The sequence below is a fragment of the Salvelinus namaycush genome, unplaced genomic scaffold (genome assembly GCF_016432855.1).
Source record: "Salvelinus namaycush isolate Seneca unplaced genomic scaffold, SaNama_1.0 Scaffold207, whole genome shotgun sequence".
NCBI lineage: Eukaryota > Metazoa > Chordata > Actinopteri > Salmoniformes > Salmonidae > Salvelinus > Salvelinus namaycush.
Genome location: NW_024058864.1, coordinates 155,936 through 179,926, shown reverse-complemented (window position 1 = coordinate 179,926; position 23,991 = coordinate 155,936). Strand labels below are relative to the sequence as shown.

Here is a 23,991-nt window from a genome sequence, read left to right as displayed (position 1 = left end):
CCACAAATCCTGGTTGGAGGTTTGTTTCTGCTTATTACCTCCTAATTCCTATCATTTTACCATCAGAATTTCTGGAAAACCCGGGAATTTGGGGAAAGTTACTGTGCAACTCTAGGGGAGAAACGATGATGATGTACATTCTGTTGATATTCTGTATCTGCGGCAGATCAGTTGTCTTGGTGTTATTGAAACACGTTGACATCTTTCCATAGATATGCATCTCTTCTGTAAGTGTACAGTATATAAATAAAATGGAACGAGTCTGAATCCAATACATCTCCTTGTGATTTCTGATTGTTGTGCACTTCTTCATCAATGGGGTAAAAGAGAGGTACGGGGGCAGTAACCTACCCAATAGGTTGCGTCATTTCCACATCATCCCTACGCCTCCACACGCTTGTGTCAAAGCAAAAGTCTCAGTAATATACAGGCCCGGTCGTTCTGTATCATCAGAATCAACCGTCTGATCTGACCACAACCGATACTGATTGCTAAAACGTTTGCTCGATGTTTTTCATAAGATGTAATATGACTGCGTTCCAAGTCACAGTGTCAGAACAGACCAATGACCTTGGCTGTCCACGCTCCGCACCAATCTAGAACAGCCATTAGAAGGATTCCATCACAGCTTGTTAATCATTGAAGAGGTTCTTATTGAGAGGCAGAAGCTACTGTAACCCTGGACGAACACCTGCTGCTACCAGGTGGTCAGATAGGCTTCTGGACAGAGAGATAGCACTGGGCCAATCGGCTGAGGATGGGGATTGGTGGAGAGAGTGGGGTGGGGGGGGGGGGGGGTCGAGGCACAGAGGCTTGTGATTGGTGGAGAGGGAGAGGGTCAGGGGTTATAAAGGATGGGGATTGGTGAAGACAGCTTCACTGGCAACATGATGAAGATTCTTCTGCTTCTAGGATTTGTGGCAGTGGCCCTGGCTGAGGTGACGCGTTTCGACGGGTAAAATATCTACCTTTTATTTTGGTGTTTCAAATAACACAATCTCAGAATATGACATGGAAAATTATACTTAGAAAGTTATGAAGATAGACTCTGTACATTGCAATCTATGCTGCCATGTGGCTTATTGGTGACGAATGGAGACCTCGTGAATGATCATGTGGACGATTGTATTCTGATATGTTCATTAATGTTCCTTGAGATCTATAAAATGTGTTCTATAACCCAGTTGGCGCAAAACGTTCTGCGAACCATATGTTTCTTAGAGTTTGGTGAGAGCATGGTTGTCCTATGGTTATTTTGCACACAACCTTACCACAACTTTCTGGGGAATGGTGCAAAATAGTTTCGGAACATTCTCAGCACATTTAAGGAACATAGGGAAAAAAACATAATTTTTCATTACTTTAACAGAACTTTCCTAAAAGTAAAAAAATTGGTAAATTGAATTTGGTAACACTTTATTTGGATAGTCCATCTGTAGATGCTCTACAGACTATCTACACACTATCAGTAAAATTTCAACTAACTATGTAATAACCCTAGCTCTAAACCTAACTTTAATCCTTAATCCTAACCCTAAACTTAACCCTTACCTTAACCCTTAGCCTAATCCGTATCTTGCACCTCTCTGATTGGGAGAAACATTTCAGTTGAATGCATTCAGCTGTACAGCTGACTAGGTATCCCCTTTCCCTTATTCTAAACCTAAGCCTAATCGTAACCGTAGTACGCAGTTCCTTATCAACAGATCATTTGTTTAAAGTATGACCATCTCGAGAGCATGTACACATGAAAAATCTACAATGTTCAAATAAAGTGTGACCTTTTATTTTAAATTTTGGCAACGTTCTCCAACTGGTTTGACATCGGCAATGTTCTCAAATAGTTCAGGGAACGTTTTTCTGTGATCATTTCAGTACTTCAGCACACTGTTTCCTACAGCTGGTTCTATAGAATATTATGTTCTCAAATAGTTCTGAGAACGTTAAGAAACAAAAACACAAACAAACTTCAGTAACGTTCAGAGAACGTTCTTAAAATACGCCCACTTACTGGCCACACCTGATGTTCATAGTGCTTGTTTCCTTTGACATGGGGTCTGTTTGAATAGACTAAAATGAACAGCTTTGTATGTTTAAAAAAGCATACCATAGTAGCTCCATCCTGGTGGCGCACTGGACTAATACCATGGATAGAGAGCACAAGATTATAGGGTTAAATCTCACTGATGCCGTGTCACAATAAAAGTAAATCTGTTTGCAAGATTAATGCTTAAGGAAATTCATTTCCATGTTTCTTATCTGTGCTTGGAGTTTTTTTCTTCAAGTTAACCCACAATAAGCTAGCAGTGTTATTCATGGTAGGTTTTATTTAAAAAAAACTCAAAATATCCAATAATTACATTCTCAGAGCATTAATTAAACCCCCCATGGAAAACTTTGAAGGAACTAGAGCAAAATGTTCTCAGAACCTTCCTGGAACCTAAAAAATAAATGTTCCCAGAATAGGCTAAATGTTCACTTCTGTTTTCCTGGTCAGAAAACATGGCTTCATTTCCTCAACCAATGTGAAAACAAAAACATACATTTCCACAACTTCCAAGAAGCAAATGTGCTAGCTGGGTTTCTCTTGTCTTGGTTGTCAAGGTGTTCTATAATAACAGTATATGTCTCTTGTCTTGGTTGTCAAGGTGTTCTATAATAACAGTATATATCTCTTGTCTTGGTTGTCAAGGTGTTCTATAATAACAGTATATATCTCTTGTCTTGGTTGTCAAGGTGTTCTATAATAACAGTATATATCTCTTGTCTTGGTTGTGAAGGTGTTCTATAATAACAGTGTAAATCTCTTGTCTTGGTTGACAAGGTGTTCTATAATAACAGTATATATCTCTTGTCTTGGTTGTCAAGGTGTTCTATAATAACAGTGTAAATCTCTTGTCTTGGTTGTCAAGGTGTTCTATAATAACAGTATATATCTCTTGTCTTGGTTGTCAAGGTGTTCTATAATAACAGTATATATCTCTTGTCTTGGTTGTCAAGGTGTTCTATAATAACAGTATATATCTCTTGTCTTGGTTGTCAAGGTGTTCTATAATAACAGTATATGTCTCTTGTCATGGTTGTCAAGGTGTTCTATAATAACAGTATATATCTCTTGTCTTGGTTGTCAAGGTGTTCTATAATAACAGTATATATCTCTTGTCTTGGTTGTCAAGGTGTTCTATAATAACAGTATATATCTCTTGTCTTGGTTGTCAAGGTGTTCTATAATAACAGTATATGTCTCTTGTCTTGGTTGTCAAGGTGTTCTATAATAACAGTATATATCTCTTGTCTTGGTTGTCAAGGTGTTCTATAATAACAGTATATGTATCTTGTCTTGGTTGTCAAGGTGTTCTATAATAACAGTATATATCTCTTGTCTTGGTTGTCAAGGTGTTCTATAATAACAGTATATATCTCTTGTCTTGGTTGTCAAGGTGTTCTATAATAACAGTATATGTCTCTTGTCATGGTTGTCAAGGTGTTCTATAATAACAGTATATGTCTCTTGTCTTGGTTGTCAAGGTGTTCTATATATAACAGTGTAAATCTCTTGTCTTGGTTGTCAAGGTGTTCTATAATAACAGTATATGTCTCTTGTCTTGGTTGTCAAGGTGTTCTATAATAACAGTATATGTCTCTTGTCTTGGTTGTCAAGGTGTTCTATAATAACAGTATATGTCTCTTGTCTTGGTTGTCAAGGTGTTCTATAATAACAGTATATGTCTCTTGTCTTGGTTGTCAAGGTGTTCTATAATAACAGTATATGTCTCTTGTCTTGGTTGTCAAGGTGTTCTATATATAACAGTGTAAATCTCTTGTCTTGGTTGTCAAGGTGTGCTATAATAACAGTGTGAATCTCTTGTCTTGGTTGTCAAGGTGTTCTATAATAACAGTATATGTCTCTTGTCTTGGTTGTCAAGGTGTTCTATAATAACAGTATATGTCTCTTGTCTTGGTTGTCAAGGTGTTCTATAATAACAGTATATGTCTCTTGTCTTGGTTGTCAAGGTGTTCTATATATAACAGTGTAAATCTCTTGTCTTGGTTGTCAAGGTGTGCTATAATAACAGTGTAAATCTCTTGTCTTGGTTGTCAAGGTGTTCTATAATAACAGTATATGTCTCTTGTCTTGGTTGTCAAGGTGTTCTATATATAACAGTGTAAATCTCTTGTCTTGGTTGTCAAGGTGTGCTATAATAACAGTGTAAATCTCTTGTCATGGTTGTCAAGGTGTTCTATAATAACAGTATATATCTCTTGTCTTGGTTGTCAAGGTGTTCTATATATAACAGTGTAAATCTCTTGTCTTGGTTGTCAAGGTGTGCTATAATAACAGTGTAAATCTCTTGTCTTGGTTGTCAAGGTGTGCTATAATAACAGTGTAAATCTCTTGTCTTGGTTGACAAGGTGTTCTATAATAACAGTATATGTCTCTTGTCTTGGTTGTCAAGGTGTTCTATAATAACAGTATATATCTCTTGTCTTGGTTGTCAAGGTGTTCTATAATAACAGTATATGTCTCTTGTCATGGTTGACAAGGTGTTCTATAATAACAGTGTAAATCTCTTGTCTTGGTTGTCAAGGTGTTCTATAATAACAGTATATGTCTCTTGTCATGGTTGTCAAGGTGTTCTATAATAACAGTGTAAATCTCTTGTCTTGGTTGTCAAGGTGTTCTATAATAACAGTATATGTCTCTTGTCATGGTTGTCAAGGTGTTCTATAATAACAGTATATATCTCTTGTCTTGGTTGTCAAGGTGTTCTATATATAACAGTGTAAATCTCTTGTCTTGGTTGACAAGGTGTTCTATAATAACAGTATATATCTCTTGTCTTGGTTGTCAAGGTGTTCTATAATAACAGTATATGTCTCTTGTCTTGGTTGTCAAGGTGTTCTATAATAACAGTATATGTCTCTTGTCTTGGTTGTCAAGGTGTTCTATAATAACAGTATATATCTCTTGTCTTGGTTGTCAAGGTGTTCTATAATAACAGTATATATATCTTGTCTTGGTTGTCAAGGTGTTCTATAATAACAGTATATGTCTCTTGTCTTGGTTGTCAAGGTGTTCTATAATAACAGTATATGTCTCTTGTCTTGGTTGTCAAGGTGTTCTATAATAACAGTATATATCTCTTGTCTTGGTTGTCAAGGTGTTCTATAATAACAGTGTAAATCTCTTGTCTTGGTTGTCAAGGTGTTCTATAATAACAGTATATGTCTCTTGTCTTGGTTGTCAAGGTGTTCTATAATAACAGTATATGTCTCTTGTCTTGGTTGTCAAGGTGTTCTATAATAACAGTATATATCTCTTGTCTTGGTTGTCAAGGTGTTCTATAATAACAGTGTAAATCTCTTGTCTTGGTTGTCAAGGTGTTCTATAATAACAGTATATGTCTCTTGTCTTGGTTGTCAAGGTGTTCTATAATAACAGTATATATCTCTTGTCTTGGTTGTCAAGGTGTTCTATAATAACAGTGTAAATCTCTTGTCTTGGTTGTCAAGGTGTTCTATAATAACAGTATATGTCTCTTGTCTTGGTTGTCAAGGTGTTCTATAATAACAGTATATGTCTCTTGTCATGGTTGTCAAGGTGTTCTATAATAACAGTATATATCTCTTGTCTTGGTTGTCAAGGTGTTCTATAATAACAGTATATGTCTCTTGTCTTGGTTGTCAAGGTGTTCTATAATAACAGTGTAAATCTCTTGTCTTGGTTGTCAAGGTGTTCTATAATAACAGTATATGTCTCTTGTCTTGGTTGTCAAGGTGTTCTATAATAACAGTATATGTCTCTTGTCTTGGTTGTCAAGGTGTTCTATAATAACAGTATATATCTCTTGTCTTGGTTGTCAAGGTGTTCTATAATAACAGTGTAAATCTCTTGTCTTGGTTGTCAAGGTGTTCTATAATAACAGTATATGTCTCTTGTCTTGGTTGTCAAGGTGTTCTATAATAACAGTATATGTCTCTTGTCTTGGTTGTCAAGGTGTTCTATAATAACAGTATATATCTCTTGTCTTGGTTGTCAAGGTGTTCTATAATAACAGTGTAAATCTCTTGTCTTGGTTGTCAAGGTGTTCTATAATAACAGTATATGTCTCTTGTCTTGGTTGTCAAGGTGTTCTATAATAACAGTATATGTCTCTTGTCTTGGTTGTCAAGGTGTTCTATAATAACAGTATATATCTCTTGTCTTGGTTGTCAAGGTGTTCTATAATAACAGTATATATATCTTGTCTTGGTTGTCAAGGTGTTCTATAATAACAGTGTAAATCTCTTGTCTTGGTTGTCCAGGGAGAAAGTGTTCCGTCTGAAGCCTGTCATTGATGAGCATGTTCTCCTTATCAAGGAGCTGGCCAACAGCATGGAGGTACATAAGAAACCCTTTCACTATACTTAGCCGAGCCAAGCTGTACTGGACTGGCCTGGTTACTGGTTACGATGCTGTAAAAGAAAACTTTTCATTTCAAATCAATTTGGTTCCCAGAGACTTATTTCAGGCCCTCTAGGTCCACACACTAGAACCAGAACACTTTGCGTCTCTATGCTGTAAAGGACGTGTTTGAGGATGTAGAGTATGTGTTAAAATGTATGTCTCCCTCTGCTGTTTGTGTTCAACTCTTGTCTGTCTGTCTGTCTGTCTGTCTGTCTGTCTGTCTGTCTGTCTGTCTGTCTGTCTGTCTGTCTGTCTGTCTGTCTGTCTGTCTGTCTGTCTGTCTGTCTGTCTGTCTGTCTGTGTGTGTGTCTCCCTCTGCTGTTTGTGTTCAACTCTTGTCTGTCTGTCTGTCTGTCTGTGTCTGTCTGTCTGTCTGTCTGTCTGTCTGTCTGTCTGTCTGTCTGTCTGTCTGTCTGTCTGTGTGTGTCTCCCTCTGCTGTTTGTGTTCAACTCTTGTCTGTCTGTCTGTCTGTCTGTCTGTCTGTCTGTCTGTCTGTCTGTCTGTCTGTCTGTCTGTCTGTCTGTCTGTCTGTCTGTCTGTCTGTCTGTCTGTCTGTCTGTCTGTCTGTGTGTGTGTGTGTGTGTGTGTGTGTGTCTCCCTCTGCTGTTTGTGTTCAACTCTGTCTGTCTGTGTGTCTGTGTCTCCCTCTGCAGGTGGACTTCTGGAGTCCTGAGAGTGCTGACCTGGTGACCATCGATATTGACGTGGATCTCCATGTTCCAGCTGCCCACACTGACATGGTCTATACCATTCTGCAGCAGAGTGGCATGGAGACTGGGTAATACACACACATATATATATATATAGATATATATACACACATACTTACTACTACTACATACTACTGCATATAGATACTACTGCCTATAGATACTACTACATACTACTACATATAGATACTACTACATACTACTACATATATATATATATATATATATATATACTATATACTACATATACTACTATATATACTACACTGCTACTACATACTACTGCATGTAGATACTACTACATATAGATACTACTACATATAGATACTACTACATACTACTACATATATATATATATACTACACACAACTACACAGTGGTGGAAAAAGTATCCAGTTGTCATACTTGAGTAAAGTAAAGATACCTTAATAGAAAGTTACTCATGTAAAAGTGAAAGTCAGCCAGTAATATACTACTTGAGTAAAAGTCTTAAAGTATTTGGTTTTAAATATATGTCAGTATTAAAAGTACATGTAATTGCTAAAATATTATTAAGTATCAAAAATAAAGGTAAAGGTAAAAGTACAAATAATTTCATATTTCTTATATTAAGTCAATCAGATGGCACAATGTTATTGTTTTTTAAATTTACGGATAGCCTGGGGTACACGCCAACACTCATCATTTACAAACGAAGCATGGGTGTTAAATGAGTCCTCCAGATCACAGGCAGTAGGGATGACCAGGAATGTTCTCTTGATAAGTGTGTGAATTAGACCATTTTTCTGTCCTGCTAACCATTCAAAAAGTACTTTTGGGTGTCAGGGAAAATGTTTGAAGTAAGAAGTACCTAGTTTTCTTTAGGAATGTAGTGAAGTAAAATCAAAAGTAGTCAAAAATATAAATAGTAAATACCCACAAAAACGACTTAGTGGTACTTTAAATTATTTTTACTTTAAAGGTACATTAAACCACTGCTTCTACATATAGATACTACTACATATAGATACTACTACATACTTCTACACCTGCATTGCTTTGGGGTTTTAGGCTGGGTTTCTGAACAGCACTTTGAGATATCAGCTGATCTAAGAATGGCTATATAAATACATTTGATTTGATTTGATTTGACATATACACTACCGTTCAAAAGTTTGGGGTCACCTCTCCACTGTTGACGTTGAGATTGGTGTTTCGCGGGAACTAATTAATGAAGCAGCCAGTTGAGGACTTGTGAAGCGTCTGTTTCTCAAACTAGATACTCTAATGTACTTGTCCTCTTGCTCAGTTGTGCACCGGGGCCTCCCACTCCTCTTTCTATTCTGGTTAGAGACAGTTTGCACTGTTCTGTGAAGGGAGTAGTACACAGCGTTGTACGAGATCTTCAGTTTCTTGGCAATTTCTCGCATGGAATAGCCTTCATTTCTCAGAACAAGAATAGACTGATGAGTTTCAGAAGAAAGTTATTTGTTTCTGGCCATTTTGAGCCTGTAATTGAACCCACAAATGCTGATGCTCCAGATAGTCAACTAGTCTAAAGGACAGTTTTATTGCTTCTTTAAAAATCTGTAGTTTCCAGCTACAATAGTAATTTACAACATTAACAATGTCTACACTGTATTTCTGATCAATTTGATGTTATTTTAAGGACAAAAAATGTGATTTTCTTTCAAAAACAAGGACATTTCTAAGTGACCCCAAACTTTTGAACGGTAGTGTAGATACTACTACAAATAGAAACTACTACATACTACATAGATAATACATACATAATACATACATACTACACACTGATATAGTCTATACCCTTCTGCAGTAAAGTGGGATGGAGACTGTAATATAGATATTATATATAGATATTACTGTTATATAGATATTACTGGATACTATCCTACTGTATACTAATATAAATACTCTTTCTGCTCAGGAATGTATCATTGGATTTAGGTTAAACGTTGGGTGAAAACAATATGAAACGTTGATGACTTTTAAAATCAGTTTTCCACTTGGATTCAACGTCATCACATTGAATGTTTTGGTTGAAATGACGTGGAAACAACGTTGACTCAACCGGTTTTTGCCCAGTGGGAAGTATGTGGGTTACGGAGTTGAAGCTATACGAAAGAGACTATTGACTGAAAGTAATCTGACCTTGGCAAGGTCCATTGAAGGCAGTGTGTCCATGGAACTAGCTGCTAAACAGAGTTAAGTTCATCAGGAGAAAGTGAAATGAAGACACATGCCTCCGCTGTGGTAAAAAGAGCCGTGGGGTGTCTACATGCTGGCGTAAGGACATGGATTGTCCAGCCTGGGGTATAAAGAGCCGTGGGGTGTCTACATGCTGGCGTGAGGACATGGATTGTCCAGCCTGGGGTAAAAAGAGCCGTGGGGTGTCTACATGCTGGCGTGAGGACATGGATTGTCCAGCCTGGGGTATAAAGAGCCGTGGGGTGTCTACATGCTGGCGTGAGGACATGGATTGTCCAGCCTGGGGTAAAGAGAGCCGTCAGGTGTCTACATGCTGGCGTAAGGACATGGATTGTCCAGCCTGGGGTATAAAGAGCCGTCAGGTGTCTACATGCTGGCGTAAGGACATGGATTGTCCAGCCTGGGGTATAAAGAGCCGTGTGGTGTCTACATGATGGCGTAAGGACATGGATTGTCCAGCCTGTGGTAAAAAGAGCCGTGGGGTGTCTACATGCTGGCGTAAGGACATGGATTGTCCAGCCTGTGGTATAAAGAGCTGTCAGGTGTCTACATGCTGGCGTAAGGACATGTATTGTCCAGCCTGTGGTATAAAGAGCCGTGGGGTGTCTACATGATGGCAAAAGGACATGGATTGTCCAGCCTGTGGTATAAAGAGCCGTGGGGTGTCTACATGCTGGCGTAAGGACATGGATTGTCCAGCCTGTGGTAAAAAGAGCCGTGGGGTGTCTACATGCTGGCGTAAGGACATGGATTGTCCAGCCTGGGGTAAAGAGAGCCGTGGGGTGTCTACATGCTGGCGTAAGGACATAGATTGTCCAGCCTGTGGTATAAAGAGCCGTCAGGTGTCTACATGCTGGCGTGAGGACATGGATTGTCCAGCCTGTGGTAAAAAGAGCCGTGGGGTGTCTACATGCTGGCGTAAGGACATGGATTGTCCAGCCTGGGGTAAAGAGAGCCGTGGGGTGTCTACATGCTGGCGTAAGGACATAGATTGTCCAGCCTGTGGTATAAAGAGCCGTCAGGTGTCTACATGCTGGCGTGAGGACATGGATTGTCCAGCCTAGGGTAAAAATAGCCGTGGGGTGTCTACATGCTGGCGTAAGGACATGGATTGTCCAGCCTGGGGTATAAAGAGCCGTCAGGTGTCTACATGCTGGCGTAAGGACATGGATTGTCCAGCCTGGGGTAAAAAGAGCCGTCAGGTGTCTACATGCTGGTGTAAGGACAAGGATTGTCCAGCCTTTGGTATAAAGAGCCGTCAGGTGTCTACATAATGGTGTAAGGACATGGATTGTCCAGCCTGGGGTAAAAAGAGCCGTCAGGTGTCTACATGCTGGCGTAAGGACATGGATTGTCCAACCTGGGGTATAAAGAGCCGTGGGGTGTCTACATGCTGGCATACGGACATGGATTGTCCAGCCTGGGGCAAAAAGAGCCGTGGGGTGTCTACATGCTGGCGTAAGGACATGGATTGTCCAGCCTGGGGTAAAAAGAGCCGTCAGGTGTCTACATGCTGGTGTAAGGACAAGGATTGTCCAGCCTTTGGTATAAAGAGCAGTGGGGTGTCTACATGCTGGCGTAAGGACATGGATTGTCCAGCCTGTGGTAAAAAGAGCAGTGGGGTGTCTACATGCTGGCGTAAGGACATGGATTGTCCAGCCTTTGGTATTAAAAAAAAAAGGCCGCATCGAACAAGCCTGCAGAAACAAAAAGAGAAAATATAGAGGCCTAAAAACAAAAGAGACTCTTTCAAATGAAAGAAAAATAATAAAACTGGACAGTATATATAATATTATACGTTAATTAATAGTAGTATCTAGTATGTACACTGAACATAAAAATTAAGAACACCTGCTCTTTCCATGACAGACTGACCAGGTGAATCCAGGTGGAAGCTATGATCCCTTATTGACCTGTTAAATCCACTTCAATCGGTGTAGATGAAGGGGAGGAGACAGGTTAAAGAAGGATTTTTAAGCCTTGAGACAATTGTGTGCCATTCAGAGGGTGAATGGGCAAGACAAAATATTTAAGTGCCTTTGAACAGGGTATGGTAGTAGATGCCAAGTGCACCGGTTTTGTGTCAAGAACTGCAACACGGCTGGGGTTTTCACGCTCAACAGTTTCCTGTATGTATCAAGAATGGTCCACCACCCAAAGGACATCCAGCCAACTTGTCACAACTGTGGGAAGCATTGGAGTCAACATGGGCCAGCATCCCTGTGGAACGCTTTCGACACCTTGTAGAGTCCATGCCCCGACGAATTGAGGCTGTTCTGAGGGCAAAAGGGGGAGGGTGCAACTCCATATTAGGAAAGTGTTCCTAATGTTTGTTATACTCAGCGTACGTTGATGGGGGAATTGTCTCTGTTCTCAGGGTCCTGATTGAGGATCTGCAGGCTCAGATGGAAGAGCAGCTGGACAACAGAACCCCAGACCCCAGAACACACAGCTACACCAAGTACAACAGTTGGGACAAAGTAAGTCTCTCCAGCCTTCTCTTTCTATCTCTCGCTCGCTCTCTCTCTCTCTGTCAATATATCCTAATACAACAGTAGGAACAAAGATACTATCTCTCTCGCTACCACTGTCTCTCTCTCTTTCTCTCTCATCCCGTTCTCTTTCATCCCTCGATCTATGTGTGTCTCCAGATCCAGGCATGGATCTCCTCCATCTCCTCCTCTAACCCCGACCTGATCAGCCGTCAGGTGATCGGAAACACCTACGAGGGACGTCCCATGAACGTTCTCAAGGTATTACTCACTTTATTGTCAACATTTATTGATACTGTTGTTGAATAGTCTGGACAGTGGTCTATGAAATAGTCTGGACAGTGGTCTATGAAATAGTCTGGATAGTGGTCTATGAAATGTTCTAGCCTACTCTGGTTCACATTTTGGATCATAGCAGCTCTTATCCAGAGTAACCTCTATTGAACAACATATAGTCTACTTCAATCTCAACAACACAAACCTGTTGAAATAAAGATTAAATTAGTAAAAAACGTATCTCTACAGATCGGTAAGAAGTCCAGCTCCACCAAGCCCTCTATCTTCCTGGACTGTGGTATTCATGCCAGGGAGTGGATCTCCACCGCTTTCTGCCAGTGGTTCGTCAAGGAGGTGAGGCTCATAGAATGACATAGTATAACTCATTTAATAGGATATCAATGGACGCACCGTGACAATTCTATAATCCTACATCATATCATCTATATGCCCAGCTAGCACATTTTGTTCCTTGGAAGTTGTAGGAACGTATGTTTTCGGTTTCACAACTGGTTGTTGGAACGTTTCCTGAACATTTTTAAAACGTTCTGAGAACAGAAGTGAAAAATGTTGCTTGTTCTGAGAACGTTTATTTTTAGGTTGCAGGGAGGTGGTTATGAGAACGTTTTTCTCTGGTTCCTTGACAGTTTTCCTCTGGAGTTTTTATTAATGCTCTGCGAACAGACATTATTGGTTATTTGAACGTTTTTGAATAACTTCCTTAACTTTCACTGAATGTTAGCATATTTTGTGTTACCTTTAACTCCAAGCTCAGATATAAATGAATTTCCTTCGGCATTAATCATGTAAATACATGTATTTTTTTATTGCGACACGGCATCAGAGAGATTTAACCCTATAATCTTGTGTTCTCTATCCGTGGAATTAGTCCAGTGCACTACCAGGATACTATGGTATGCTTTTTTAGACATACAAAGCTGTTCATTTTAGTCTATTCAAACAGACCCCATGTCAAAGGAAACAAGCGCTCAGGTGAGGCCAATTAGTAGGCGTGGCCAACACACCTGAACACACTTAACAAGATAAAGGCTAAAGAGATTTTTGTTGATGCTGAGAACGGAATGTATAGGTTTTTAAATAACATTCTTAGAACGTTCTCTGAACGTTACTAAAGTTCCCTTGTGTTTTTTAATGGAAAGTTTTCTTAACGTTCTCGGAACAATTTGAGAACATGACTTTAAATCGATCCATGAGGAAGCCTGTGGGAAACTATGCTGGAGTACTGAAATTCCCTCAGAAGAACACTGTTTCTTAACGTCCTCTGAACTATTTGAGAACATTCCCAATGACAAACCAGTTGAAGAACGTTCCTACAACATTACCAAAATGAAGAGTAACCATGTTTGAAATTTCAGGAAAAGGTTTGTTAAAGTAATGAAATACCAATATATATATATTTTTTTTGCCAAGTTCCTTAAATGTGCTGAGAATGTTCCAAAGCTAAGCAACTATTCTGCACCGTTCCCAGAACGTTGTGGGAAGGTTGTATGCAAAATAACCATAGGACAGCCGCACTCTCACCAATCTCTAAGAAAAAGATGATTCTCAGAACGTTATGTACTAGCTGGGTATATTATCCTCTTCCTCCATCGAAACAGTTCAGAGCTCAAATTCATAACCCTCTCACTCTCTTCTTCCTCTCTCCCTCTCCTTCTCTTCCTCCTCCTTCCCAGGCTCTGTCCACCTACGGTAGTGACTCTGAGATGACCGGCCTGCTAAACCAGATGGATGTCTATGTTCTGCCCGTCTTCAACATCGACGGATACGACTTCACCCACAATAGCGTACGTTTTCCTTTAGCCGTTAGCCATTAACTGTTAGCCAGTTAGCTGCTAGCCATTAGCCAGTTAGCCGTTAGCTGTTAGCCAGTTAGCAGTTAGCCGTTAGCTGTTAGCCAGTTAGCTGTTAGCCAGTTAGCTGTTAGCAGTTAGCCGTCAGCTGTTAGCCAGTTAGCTGCTAGCCATTAGCCAGTTAGCCGTTAGCTGTTAGCCAGATAGCAGTTAGCCATTAGCTGTTAGCCAAAAGTACACTAATTGCTGTTATACTGCATTACCTGATTATTGACACTGCCTGATTTCTGATGGCAAAGATGTGGTGTTTAACTACTCATTATACAGTATGTGATCAAATAAAATAAAATAATATTAGTCACATGCGCCGAATACAACCGGTGTAGACCTTACAGTGAAATGCTTACTTACGAGCTCCTAACCGACAGTTCAGTTTCAAAAATCTAAAATCAAAACTACAAGAGAACACAGACAGACAGACAGACAGACAGACAGACAGACAGACAGACAGACAGACAGACAGACAGACAGACAGACAGACAGACAGACAGAGCACACAGACAGACAGACAGACAGACAGAGCGACAGACAGACAGACAGACAGACAGACAGACAGACAGACAGACAGACAGACAGACAGACAGACAGAGCACACCGACAGACAGACAGACAGACAGACAGACAGACAGACAGACAGACAGACAGACAGAGCACACCGACAGACAGACAGACAGACAGACAGACAGACAGACAGACAGACAGACAGAGCACACAGACAGACAGACAGACAGACAGACAGACAGACAGACAGACAGACAGAGCGACAGACAGACAGACAGACAGAGCGACAGACAGACAGACAGACAGACAGACAGACAGACAGACAGACAGACAGACAGACAGACAGACAGACAGAGCACACCGACAGACAGACAGACAGACAGACAGACAGACAGACAGACAGACAGACAGACAGACAGACAGACAGACAGACAGACAGATTGATGTGTGTTGTGGCTCGGTGTGTGTTTTGGACCTGCAGAACAGGATGTGGAGAAAGACCCGCTCCAGGATGTCTGGTTCCAGCTGCATCGGTGCTGATCCCAACAGAAACTGGAACGCTGGATGGTGCAGTGAGTACAGTCATATATACAGTAACATGTGTATTTATATAGAGTTACAGTATAGTGTATTTATATAGAGATACAGAATAGAGGTGTATTTCTATAGAGATACAGTAACATGTGTAGTTCTATAGAGATACAGTATAGAGGTGTATTTCTATAGAGATACAGTATAGAGGTGTATTACTATAGAGATACAGTATAGAGGTGTATTACTACAGTATAGAGGTGTATTACTATATAGATACAGTATAGAGGTGTATTACTATAGAGATACAGTATAGAGGTGTATTACTATAGAGATACAGTATAGAGGTGTATTTCTATAGAGATACAGTATAGAGGTGTATTTCTACAGTATAGAGGTGTATTACTATAGAGATACAGTATAGAGGTGTATTTCTATAGAGATACAGTATAGAGGTGTATTACTATAGAGATACAGTATAGAGGTGTATTACTATATAGATACAGTATAGAGATGTAATACTATAGAGATACAGTATAGAGGTGTATTATATACAGTATAGAGGTGTATTATCTACAGTATAGAGGTGTATTATCTACAGTATAGAGGTGTATTACTATATAGATACAGTATAGAGATGTAATACTATAGAGATACAGTATAGAGGTGTATTTCTATAGAGATACAGTATAGAGGTGTATTATATAGAGATACAGTATAGAGGTGTATTACTATAGAGATACAGTATAGAGGTGTATTTCTATAGAGATACAGTATAGAGGTACAGTATATAGAGATACAGTATAGAGGTACAGTATAGAGATACAGTATAGAGGTGCAGTATATAGAGATACAGTATAGAGGTGTATTATCTATAGATATACAGTATAGAGGTGTATTATCTACAGTATAGAGGTGTATTATCTACAGTATAGAGGTGTATTATCTACAGTATAGAGGTGTATTATCTACAGTATAGAGGTGTATTATCTACAGTATAGAGGTGTATTATATACAGTATAGAGGTGTATTATCTACAGTATAGAGGTGTATTATCTATAGAGATACAGTATAGAGGTGTATTTCTATATAGATACAGTATAGAGGTGTATTTCTATATAGATACAGTATAGAGGTGTATTTCTATAGAGATACAGTATAGAGGTGTATTACTATAGAGATACAGTATAGAGATGTATTTCTATAGAGATACAGTATAGAGGTGTATTACTATAGAGATACAGTATAGAGGTGTATTTCTATAGAGATACTGTATAGAGGTGTATTATATAGAGATACAGTATAGAGGTGTATTATATAGAGATACAGTATAGAGGTGTATTTCTATAGAGATACTGTATAGAGGTGTATTATATAGAGATACAGTATAGAGGTGTATTACTATAGAGATACAGTATAGAGGTGTATTTCTATAGAGATACTGTATAGAGGTGTATTATATAGAGATACAGTATAGAGGTGTATTACTATAGAGATACAGTATAGAGGTGTATTTCTATAGAGATACTGTATAGAGGTGTATTACTATAGAGATACAGTATAGAGGTGTATTACTATAGAGATACAGTATAGAGGTGTATTACTATAGAGATACAGTATAGAGGTGTATTACTATAGAGATACAGTATAGAGGTGTATTACTATAGAGATACAGTATAGAGGTGTATTACTATAGAGATACAGTATAGAGGTGTATTACTATAGAGATACAGTATAGAGGTGTATTACTATAGAGATACAGTATAGAGGTGTATTTCTATAGAGATACTGTATAGAGGTGTATTACTATAGAGATACAGTATAGAGGTGTATTATATAGAGATACAGTATAGAGGTGTATTACTATAGAGATACAGTATAGAGGTGTATTACTATAGAGATACAGTATAGAGGTGTATTATATATAGATACAGTATAGAGGTGTATTACTATAGAGATACAGTATAGAGGTGTATTACTATAGAGATACAGTATAGAGGTGTATTATATAGAGATACAGTATAGAGGTGTATTACTATAGAGATACAGTATAGAGGTGTATTACTATAGAGATACAGTATAGAGGTGTATTATATAGAGATACAGTATAGAGGTGTATTACTATAGAGATACATTATAGAGGTGTATTACTATAGAGATACAGTATAGAGGTGTATTACTATAGAGATACAGTATAGAGGTGTATTACTATAGAGATACAGTATAGAGGTGTATTACTATAGAGATACTGTATGGAGGTGTATTACTATAGAGATACTGTATAGAGGTGTATTTACATTTACATTTAAGTCATTTAGCAGACGCTCTTATCCAGAGCGACTTACAAATTGGAAAGTTCATACATATTCATCCTGGTCCCCCCGTGGGAATTGAACCCTGGTCCCCCCGTGGGAATTGAACCCACAACCCTGGCGTTGCAAGCGCCATGCTCTACCAACTGAGCCACACGGGACCACATTTCTATAGAGATACAGTATAGAGGTGTATTACTACAGTATAGAGGTGTATTACTATAGAGATACTGTATAGAGGTGTATTATATAGAGATACAGTATAGATTCCCGAAGCACTAAATCTATGTTCAACTCTGTAGGAGAGAGATACATCTTTAGAGGCATAGCATTCATCCAATATAACCTTTCACCCTAACCTCTCCTCTCTCCTCTCTCCTTTCACCCTTCTCCTCTCTCCTTTCACCCTAACCCATGTCCTCTCTCCTCTCTTCTCTCAGCCACTGGGGCCTCCTCCAACCCATGCAGTGACACATTCTGTGGCTCCTCACCTGAATCTGAGATCGAGGTGAAGAACGTTGCTGACTTCATCCGTAGGAACAAGTCCTCCATCAAGGCCTACCTCACCATCCACTCCTACTCTCAGCTGCTGCTCTTCCCCTACTCCTACACGTTTCAGCTGGCCGAGCACCACAGCGAGCTGGTCAGTACCTACCCCCTAACCCTGACCCTAACCCCTAACCCTGACCCTAACCCCTAACCCTAACCCCTAACCCTGACCCTAATTCATAACCCCTAACCCTGACCCTAATCCATAACCCCTAACCCTAACCCTTAACCATTACACCTGAAGATCTTGCCGAGCACCACAGCGAGCTAGTCAGTACCTACCCCCTGACCCTAGCCCATAATCCCTGACCCTAGCCAGCCCATAATCCCTGACCCTAACCCATAATCCCTGATCCTAACCCATAATCCCTGACCCTAGCCCATAATCCCTGACCCTAACCCATAATCCCTGATCCTAACCCATAATCCCTGATCCTAACCCATAATCCCTAACACCTTAAAATGAGTGGCTTTAAAGACATACAGTTCACAAACCACCCCATCCAGACAGATATCTAATACCCCTCTATAACCACCCCATCCAGAAAGATATCTAATACCCCTCTATAACCACCCCATCCAGACAGATATCTAATACCCCTCCTATAACCACCCCATCCAGACAGATATCTAACACCCCTCTATAACCACCCCATCCAGACAGATATCTAATACCCCTCCTATAACCACCCCATCCAGACAGATATCTAATACCCCTCCTATAACCACCCCATCCAGACAGATATCTAATACCCCTCATATAACCACCCCATCCAGACAGATATCTAATACCCCTCCTATAACCACCCCATCCAGACAGATATCTAATACCCCTCATATAACCACCCCATCCAGACAGATATCTAATACCCCCTCTATAACCACCCCATCCAGACAGATATCTAATACCCCTCCAATAACCACCCCATCCAGACAGATATCTAATACCCCTCATATAACCACCCCATCCAGACAGATATCTAATACCCCTCCTATAACCACCCCATCCAGACAGATATCTAATACCCCTCCTATAACCACCCCATCCAGACAGATATCTAATACCCCTCCTATAACCACCCCATCCAGACAGATATCTAATACCCCTCTATAACCACCCCATCCAGACAGATATCTAATACCCCTCTATAACCACCCCATCCAGACAGATATCTAATACCCCTCTATAACCACCCCATCCAGACAGATATCTAATACCCCTCCTATAACCACCCCATCCAGACAGATATCTAATACCCCTCCTATAACCACCCCATCCAGACAGATATCTAATACCCCTCCTATAACCACCCCATCCAGACAGATATCTAATACCCCTCCTATAACCACCCCATCCAGACAGATATCTAATACCCCTCCTATAACCACCCCATCCAGACAGATATCTAATACCCCTCCTATAACCACCCCATCCAGACAGATATCTAATACCCCTCCAATAACCACCCCATCCAGACAGATATCTAATACCCCTCCTATAACCACCCCATCCAGACAGATATCTAATACCCCTCCTATAACCACCCCATCCAGACAGATATCTAATACCCCCTCTATAACCACCCCATCCAGACAGATATCTAATACCCCTCTATAACCACCCCATCCAGACAGATATCTAATACCCCTCCTATAACCACCCCATCCAGACAGATATCTAATACCCCTCCTATAACCACCCCATCCAGACAGATATCTAATACCCCTCTATAACCACCCCATCCAGACAGATATCTAATACCCCTCCTATAACCACCCCATCCAGACAGATATCTAATACCCCCTCTATAACCACCCCATCCAGACAGATATCTAATACCCCTCCAATAACCACCCCATCCAGACAGATATATAATACCCCCTCTATAACCACCCCATCCAGACAGATATCTAATACCCCTCCTATAACCACCCCATCCAGACAGATATCTAATACCCCCTCTATAACCACCCCATCCAGACAGATATCTAATACCCCTCTATAACCACCCCATCCAGACAGATATCTAATACCCCTCCTATAACCACCCCATCCAGACAGATATCTAATACCCCTCCAATAACCACCCCATCCAGACAGATATCTAATACCCCTCCAATAACCACCCCATCCAGACAGATATCTAATACCCCTCCAATAACCACCCCATCCAGACAGATATCTAATACCCCTCCTATAACCACCCCATCCAGACAGATATCTAATACCCCTCCTATAACCACCCCATCCAGACAGATATCTAATACCCCTCCTATAACCACCCCATCCAGACAGATATCTAATACCCCCTCTATAACCACCCTATCCAGACAGATATCTAATACCCCTCCTATAACCACCCCATCCAGACAGATATCTAATACCCCTCCTATAACCACCCCATCCAGACAGATATAACCACCCCATCCAGACAGACTCCTCTCCTCTCACCCTCCTCTCCTCTCCCCCTCCTCTCCTCACACCCTCCTCTTCTCTCCCCCTCCTCTCCTCACACCCTCCTCTCCTCACACCCTCCTCTCCTCTCCCCCTCCTCTCCTCACACCCTCCTCTCCTCTCACCCTCCTCTTCTCTCCCCCTCCTCTCCTCACACCCTCCTCTCCTCTCCTCTCCCCCTCCTCTCCTCACACCCTCCTCTCCTCACACCCTCCTCTCCTCACACCCTCCTCTCCTCTCACCCTCCTCTCCTCACCCTCCTCTCCTCACCCTCCTCTTCTCTCCCCCTCCTCTCCTCACACCCTCCTCTCCTCACACCCTCCTCTCCTCTCACCCTCCTCTCCTCACCCTCCTCTCCTCACCCTCCTCTTCTATCACCCTCCTCTCCTCACACCCTCCTCTCCTCTCCCCCTCCTCTCCTCTCACCCTCCTCTCCTCACCCTCCTCTCCTCTCCTCTCCCCCTCCTCTCCTCACCCTCCTCTCCTCACCCTCCTCTTCTCTCCCCCTCCTCTCCTCACACCCTCCTCTCCTCACACCCTCCTCTCCTCTCACCCTCCTCTCCTCACCCTCCTCTCCTCACCCTCCTCTTCTCTCACCCTCCTCTCCTCACACCCTCCTCTCCTCTCCCCCTCCTCTCCTCTCACCCTCCTCTCCTCACCCTCCTCTCCTCTCCTCTCCCCCTCCTCTCCTCACCCTCCTCTCCTCACCCTCCTCTCCTCTCCTCTCCTCTCCCCCTCCTCTCCTCACCCTCCTCTCCTCACCCTCCTCTCCTCTCCTCTCCCCCTGCTCTCCTCACACCCTCCTCTCCTCACACCCTCCTCTACTCTCACCCTCCTCTCCTCTCCCCCTCCTCTCCTCTCCCCCTCCTCTCCTCACCCTCCTCTCCTCTCCTCTCCTCTCTAACCCAGCCACTCATAGTACCAAGGTTCTTCCAGTTCTTCCGTTGTCTGTAGATGGAACACGTTTGACCCCTGTATTGTACCGTTGTGGGTTACATCAAATACCAATTTCTAATGTTTTAAATCTAAGGCAATGATCCCTGTCCATCAATCTCTTCGTTCCTATTGTCCGTCCATCTCATCTGTCTGTCCATCCATCCTCTAATCCCCCTGTCTCTCTCTGTCTTTCTCTTTCTCTCTCTCTGTCCCTCTCTCTCTGTCTCTCTCTCCCTGTCTGTCTCTCTCTGCCTTTCTCTCTCTGTCGCTCTCTCTCTGTCTCTCTCTCTCTGTCTCTCTCTCTCTGCCTATCTCTCTCTGTCTATCTCTCTCTCTCTGTCTCTCTCTCTCTGTCTCTCTCTCTCTCTGTCTCTCTCTCCTGCTGTAGATGACTGTTGCTGAGGGAGCTTCCAAGGCTCTCCGTAGTCTATATGGAACCGAGTACACCAGCGGCCCTGGAGCTGCTACCATTTGTGAGTACAAGACCATGGCTACACCAGGGCTGTGTCCTTATGCTTTAAATAGCCTGTTATTGAGAGCTGCGGTAGCTACAGTACATCTCTACATTTGATCATCCAGGATATGAACCCATAGTGACTGAGTGATTAGGCCCATGTCCTCTCCTCTCCTGTCAGTCTCTGATTTTATGTATATTTAGCTGTGTAGTGTGAAGCTGTGCAGTGTGTAGTGTGTAGTGTGTAGTGTGCTGTCCTTGCTATAGCGCGATCCTCCAGGATATCCCCCATAATATGTTTCTCCTGATATCTCCTCCCCCTCAGACCCTGCTGCCGGTGGCTCTGACGACTGGGCCTACGACCTGGGGGTGAAGTACTCCTACACGTTTGAGCTGCGTGACACCGGGCGCTACGGCTTCCTGCTGCCTGAATCTCAGATCAAGCCCACCTGTGAGGAGACCATGCTGGCCGTCAAGTACATCACCAGCCACGTGCAGAAGAACCTGTACTAGAGGGAACCAATCAGAACCCCTCCACTGCCCAGCAGGGACACATGTCATGTTTTCTCCTTGACAACAAATAATAAAACCAGCAATATGTTTCATCTCACAACTCCTCTCTGATTCTAATGCTTTCTTTTGTCAATTAGTTGTTGAGTTATGGTCCAGACAGAGTGAACTAATGGACTGAGTATAGAAGCAGATAGTATATTCTGGTCCAGACAGAGTGAACTAATGGACTGAGTATAGAAGCAGATAGTATATTCTGGTCCAGACAGAGTGAACTAATGGACTGAGTATAGAAGCAGATAGTATCTTCTGGTCCAGACAGAGTGAACTAATGGACTGAGTATAGAAGCAGATAGTATATTCTGGTCCAGACAGAGTGAACTAATGGACTGAGTATAGAAGCAGATAGTATATTCTGGTCCAGACAGAGTGAACTAATGGACTGAGTATAGAAGCAGATAGTATATTCTGGTCCAGACAGAGTGAACTAATGGACTGAGTATAGAAGCAGATAGTATATTCTGGTCCAGACAGAGTAAACTAATGGACTGAGTATAGAAGCAGATAGTATATTCTGGTCCAGACAGAGTGAACTAATGGACTGAGTATAGAAGCAGATAGTATATTCTGGTCCAGACAGAGTGAACTAATGGACTGAGTATAGAAGCAGATAGTATATTCTGGTCCAGACAGAGTGAACTAATGGACTGAGTATAGAAGCAGATAGTATATTCTGGTCCAGACAGAGTGAACTAATGGACTGAGTATAGAAGCAGATAGTATATTCTGGTCCAGACAGAGTGAACTAATGGACTGAGTATAGAAGCAGATAGTATATTCTGGTCCAGACAGAGTGAACTAATGGACTGAGTATAGAAGCAGATAGTATATTCTGGTCCAGACAGAGTGAACTAATGGACTGAGTATAGAAGCAGATAGTATATTCTGGTCCAGACAGAGTGAACTAATGGACTGAGTATAGAAGCAGATAGTATATTCTGGTCCAGACAGAGTGAACTAATGGACTGAGTATAGAAGCAGCTTGTATCTTCTGCTCTACTTAATCTACATCTATTCTGAAAATCCCACTCAAATCATCTATAATCATATTAAAGGAATATCTTTTGGGAAAAGCCCTCACCTTAAAGTAGCATTTTCTGTCTATTTACACGTTCTCTTGATTCAAATGAGAATGGTGAGAGAAACAGAGGGAGAGAGAGAAAGAGTGAGTCCGTGAGAGAGGGAATGAGAAATAGAGAAAGAAAGAGAGGTCTGAGGATTCATTGTGGGTTTATTCCCAGAGTCTCAGGGGCCCCCTATAGAGTCCTGGCTTTCAGCCAATGAGGAGGGGGCATCTATCCGCCCCTAAGGATTTGGGTCCGGCAGCAGTAACACAGGACTTGACAGCCATAGAGCAAAGTACGATCTCCATGGCAGCACCTCAAGCTCGTCTGACCAATCACAGATCTACTGTCTGTCTATCTATTGCATGGGAACCAATCACAGATCTACTGTCTGTCTATTTATTGCATGAGAACCAATCACAGATCTACTGTCTGTCTATTTATTGCATGGGAACCAATCACAGATCTACTGTCTGTCTATCTATTGCATGGGAACCAATCACAGATCTACTGTCTGTCTATCTATTGCATGAGAACCAATCACAGATCCATTTTTGTATTGTTTTATTTAACTAGGCAAGTCAGTTAAGAACAAATTCTTATTTACAATGAC

At 41.4% G+C, this 23,991-nt stretch overlaps 1 protein-coding gene across 1 annotated transcript; it reads left to right on the top strand.

Moving 5' to 3' along the window:
• Positions 1 to 886: 886 nt before the first annotated feature.
• On the top strand, positions 887 to 22,357 carry cpb1 (carboxypeptidase B1 (tissue)). The gene is made up of 11 exons (XM_038984000.1): positions 887 to 955; positions 6,307 to 6,382; positions 7,103 to 7,227; positions 11,745 to 11,847; positions 12,019 to 12,120; positions 12,385 to 12,489; positions 13,830 to 13,940; positions 14,989 to 15,079; positions 17,791 to 17,993; positions 21,679 to 21,763; positions 22,070 to 22,357. The coding sequence occupies exons 1-11, from the start codon at positions 888 to 890 to the stop codon at positions 22,255 to 22,257; spliced, it is 1,257 nt and encodes a 418-aa protein (XP_038839928.1). The 5' UTR covers position 887; the 3' UTR covers positions 22,258 to 22,357.
• Positions 22,358 to 23,991: the final 1,634 nt, after the last annotated feature.

Excerpts from the sequence above, each read along its gene's own strand:
- cpb1 (XM_038984000.1), top strand. The coding sequence starts at position 888 with ATGATGAAGATTCTTCTGCTTCTAGGATTTGTGGCAGTGGCCCTGGCT. Across the intron at positions 12,490-13,829 it reads GCCAGTGGTTCGTCAAGGAG|GCTCTGTCCACCTACGGTAG; the intron begins GTGAGGCTCATA and ends CCTCCTTCCCAG. Across the intron at positions 13,941-14,988 it reads ACGACTTCACCCACAATAGC|AACAGGATGTGGAGAAAGAC; the intron begins GTACGTTTTCCT and ends TTGGACCTGCAG.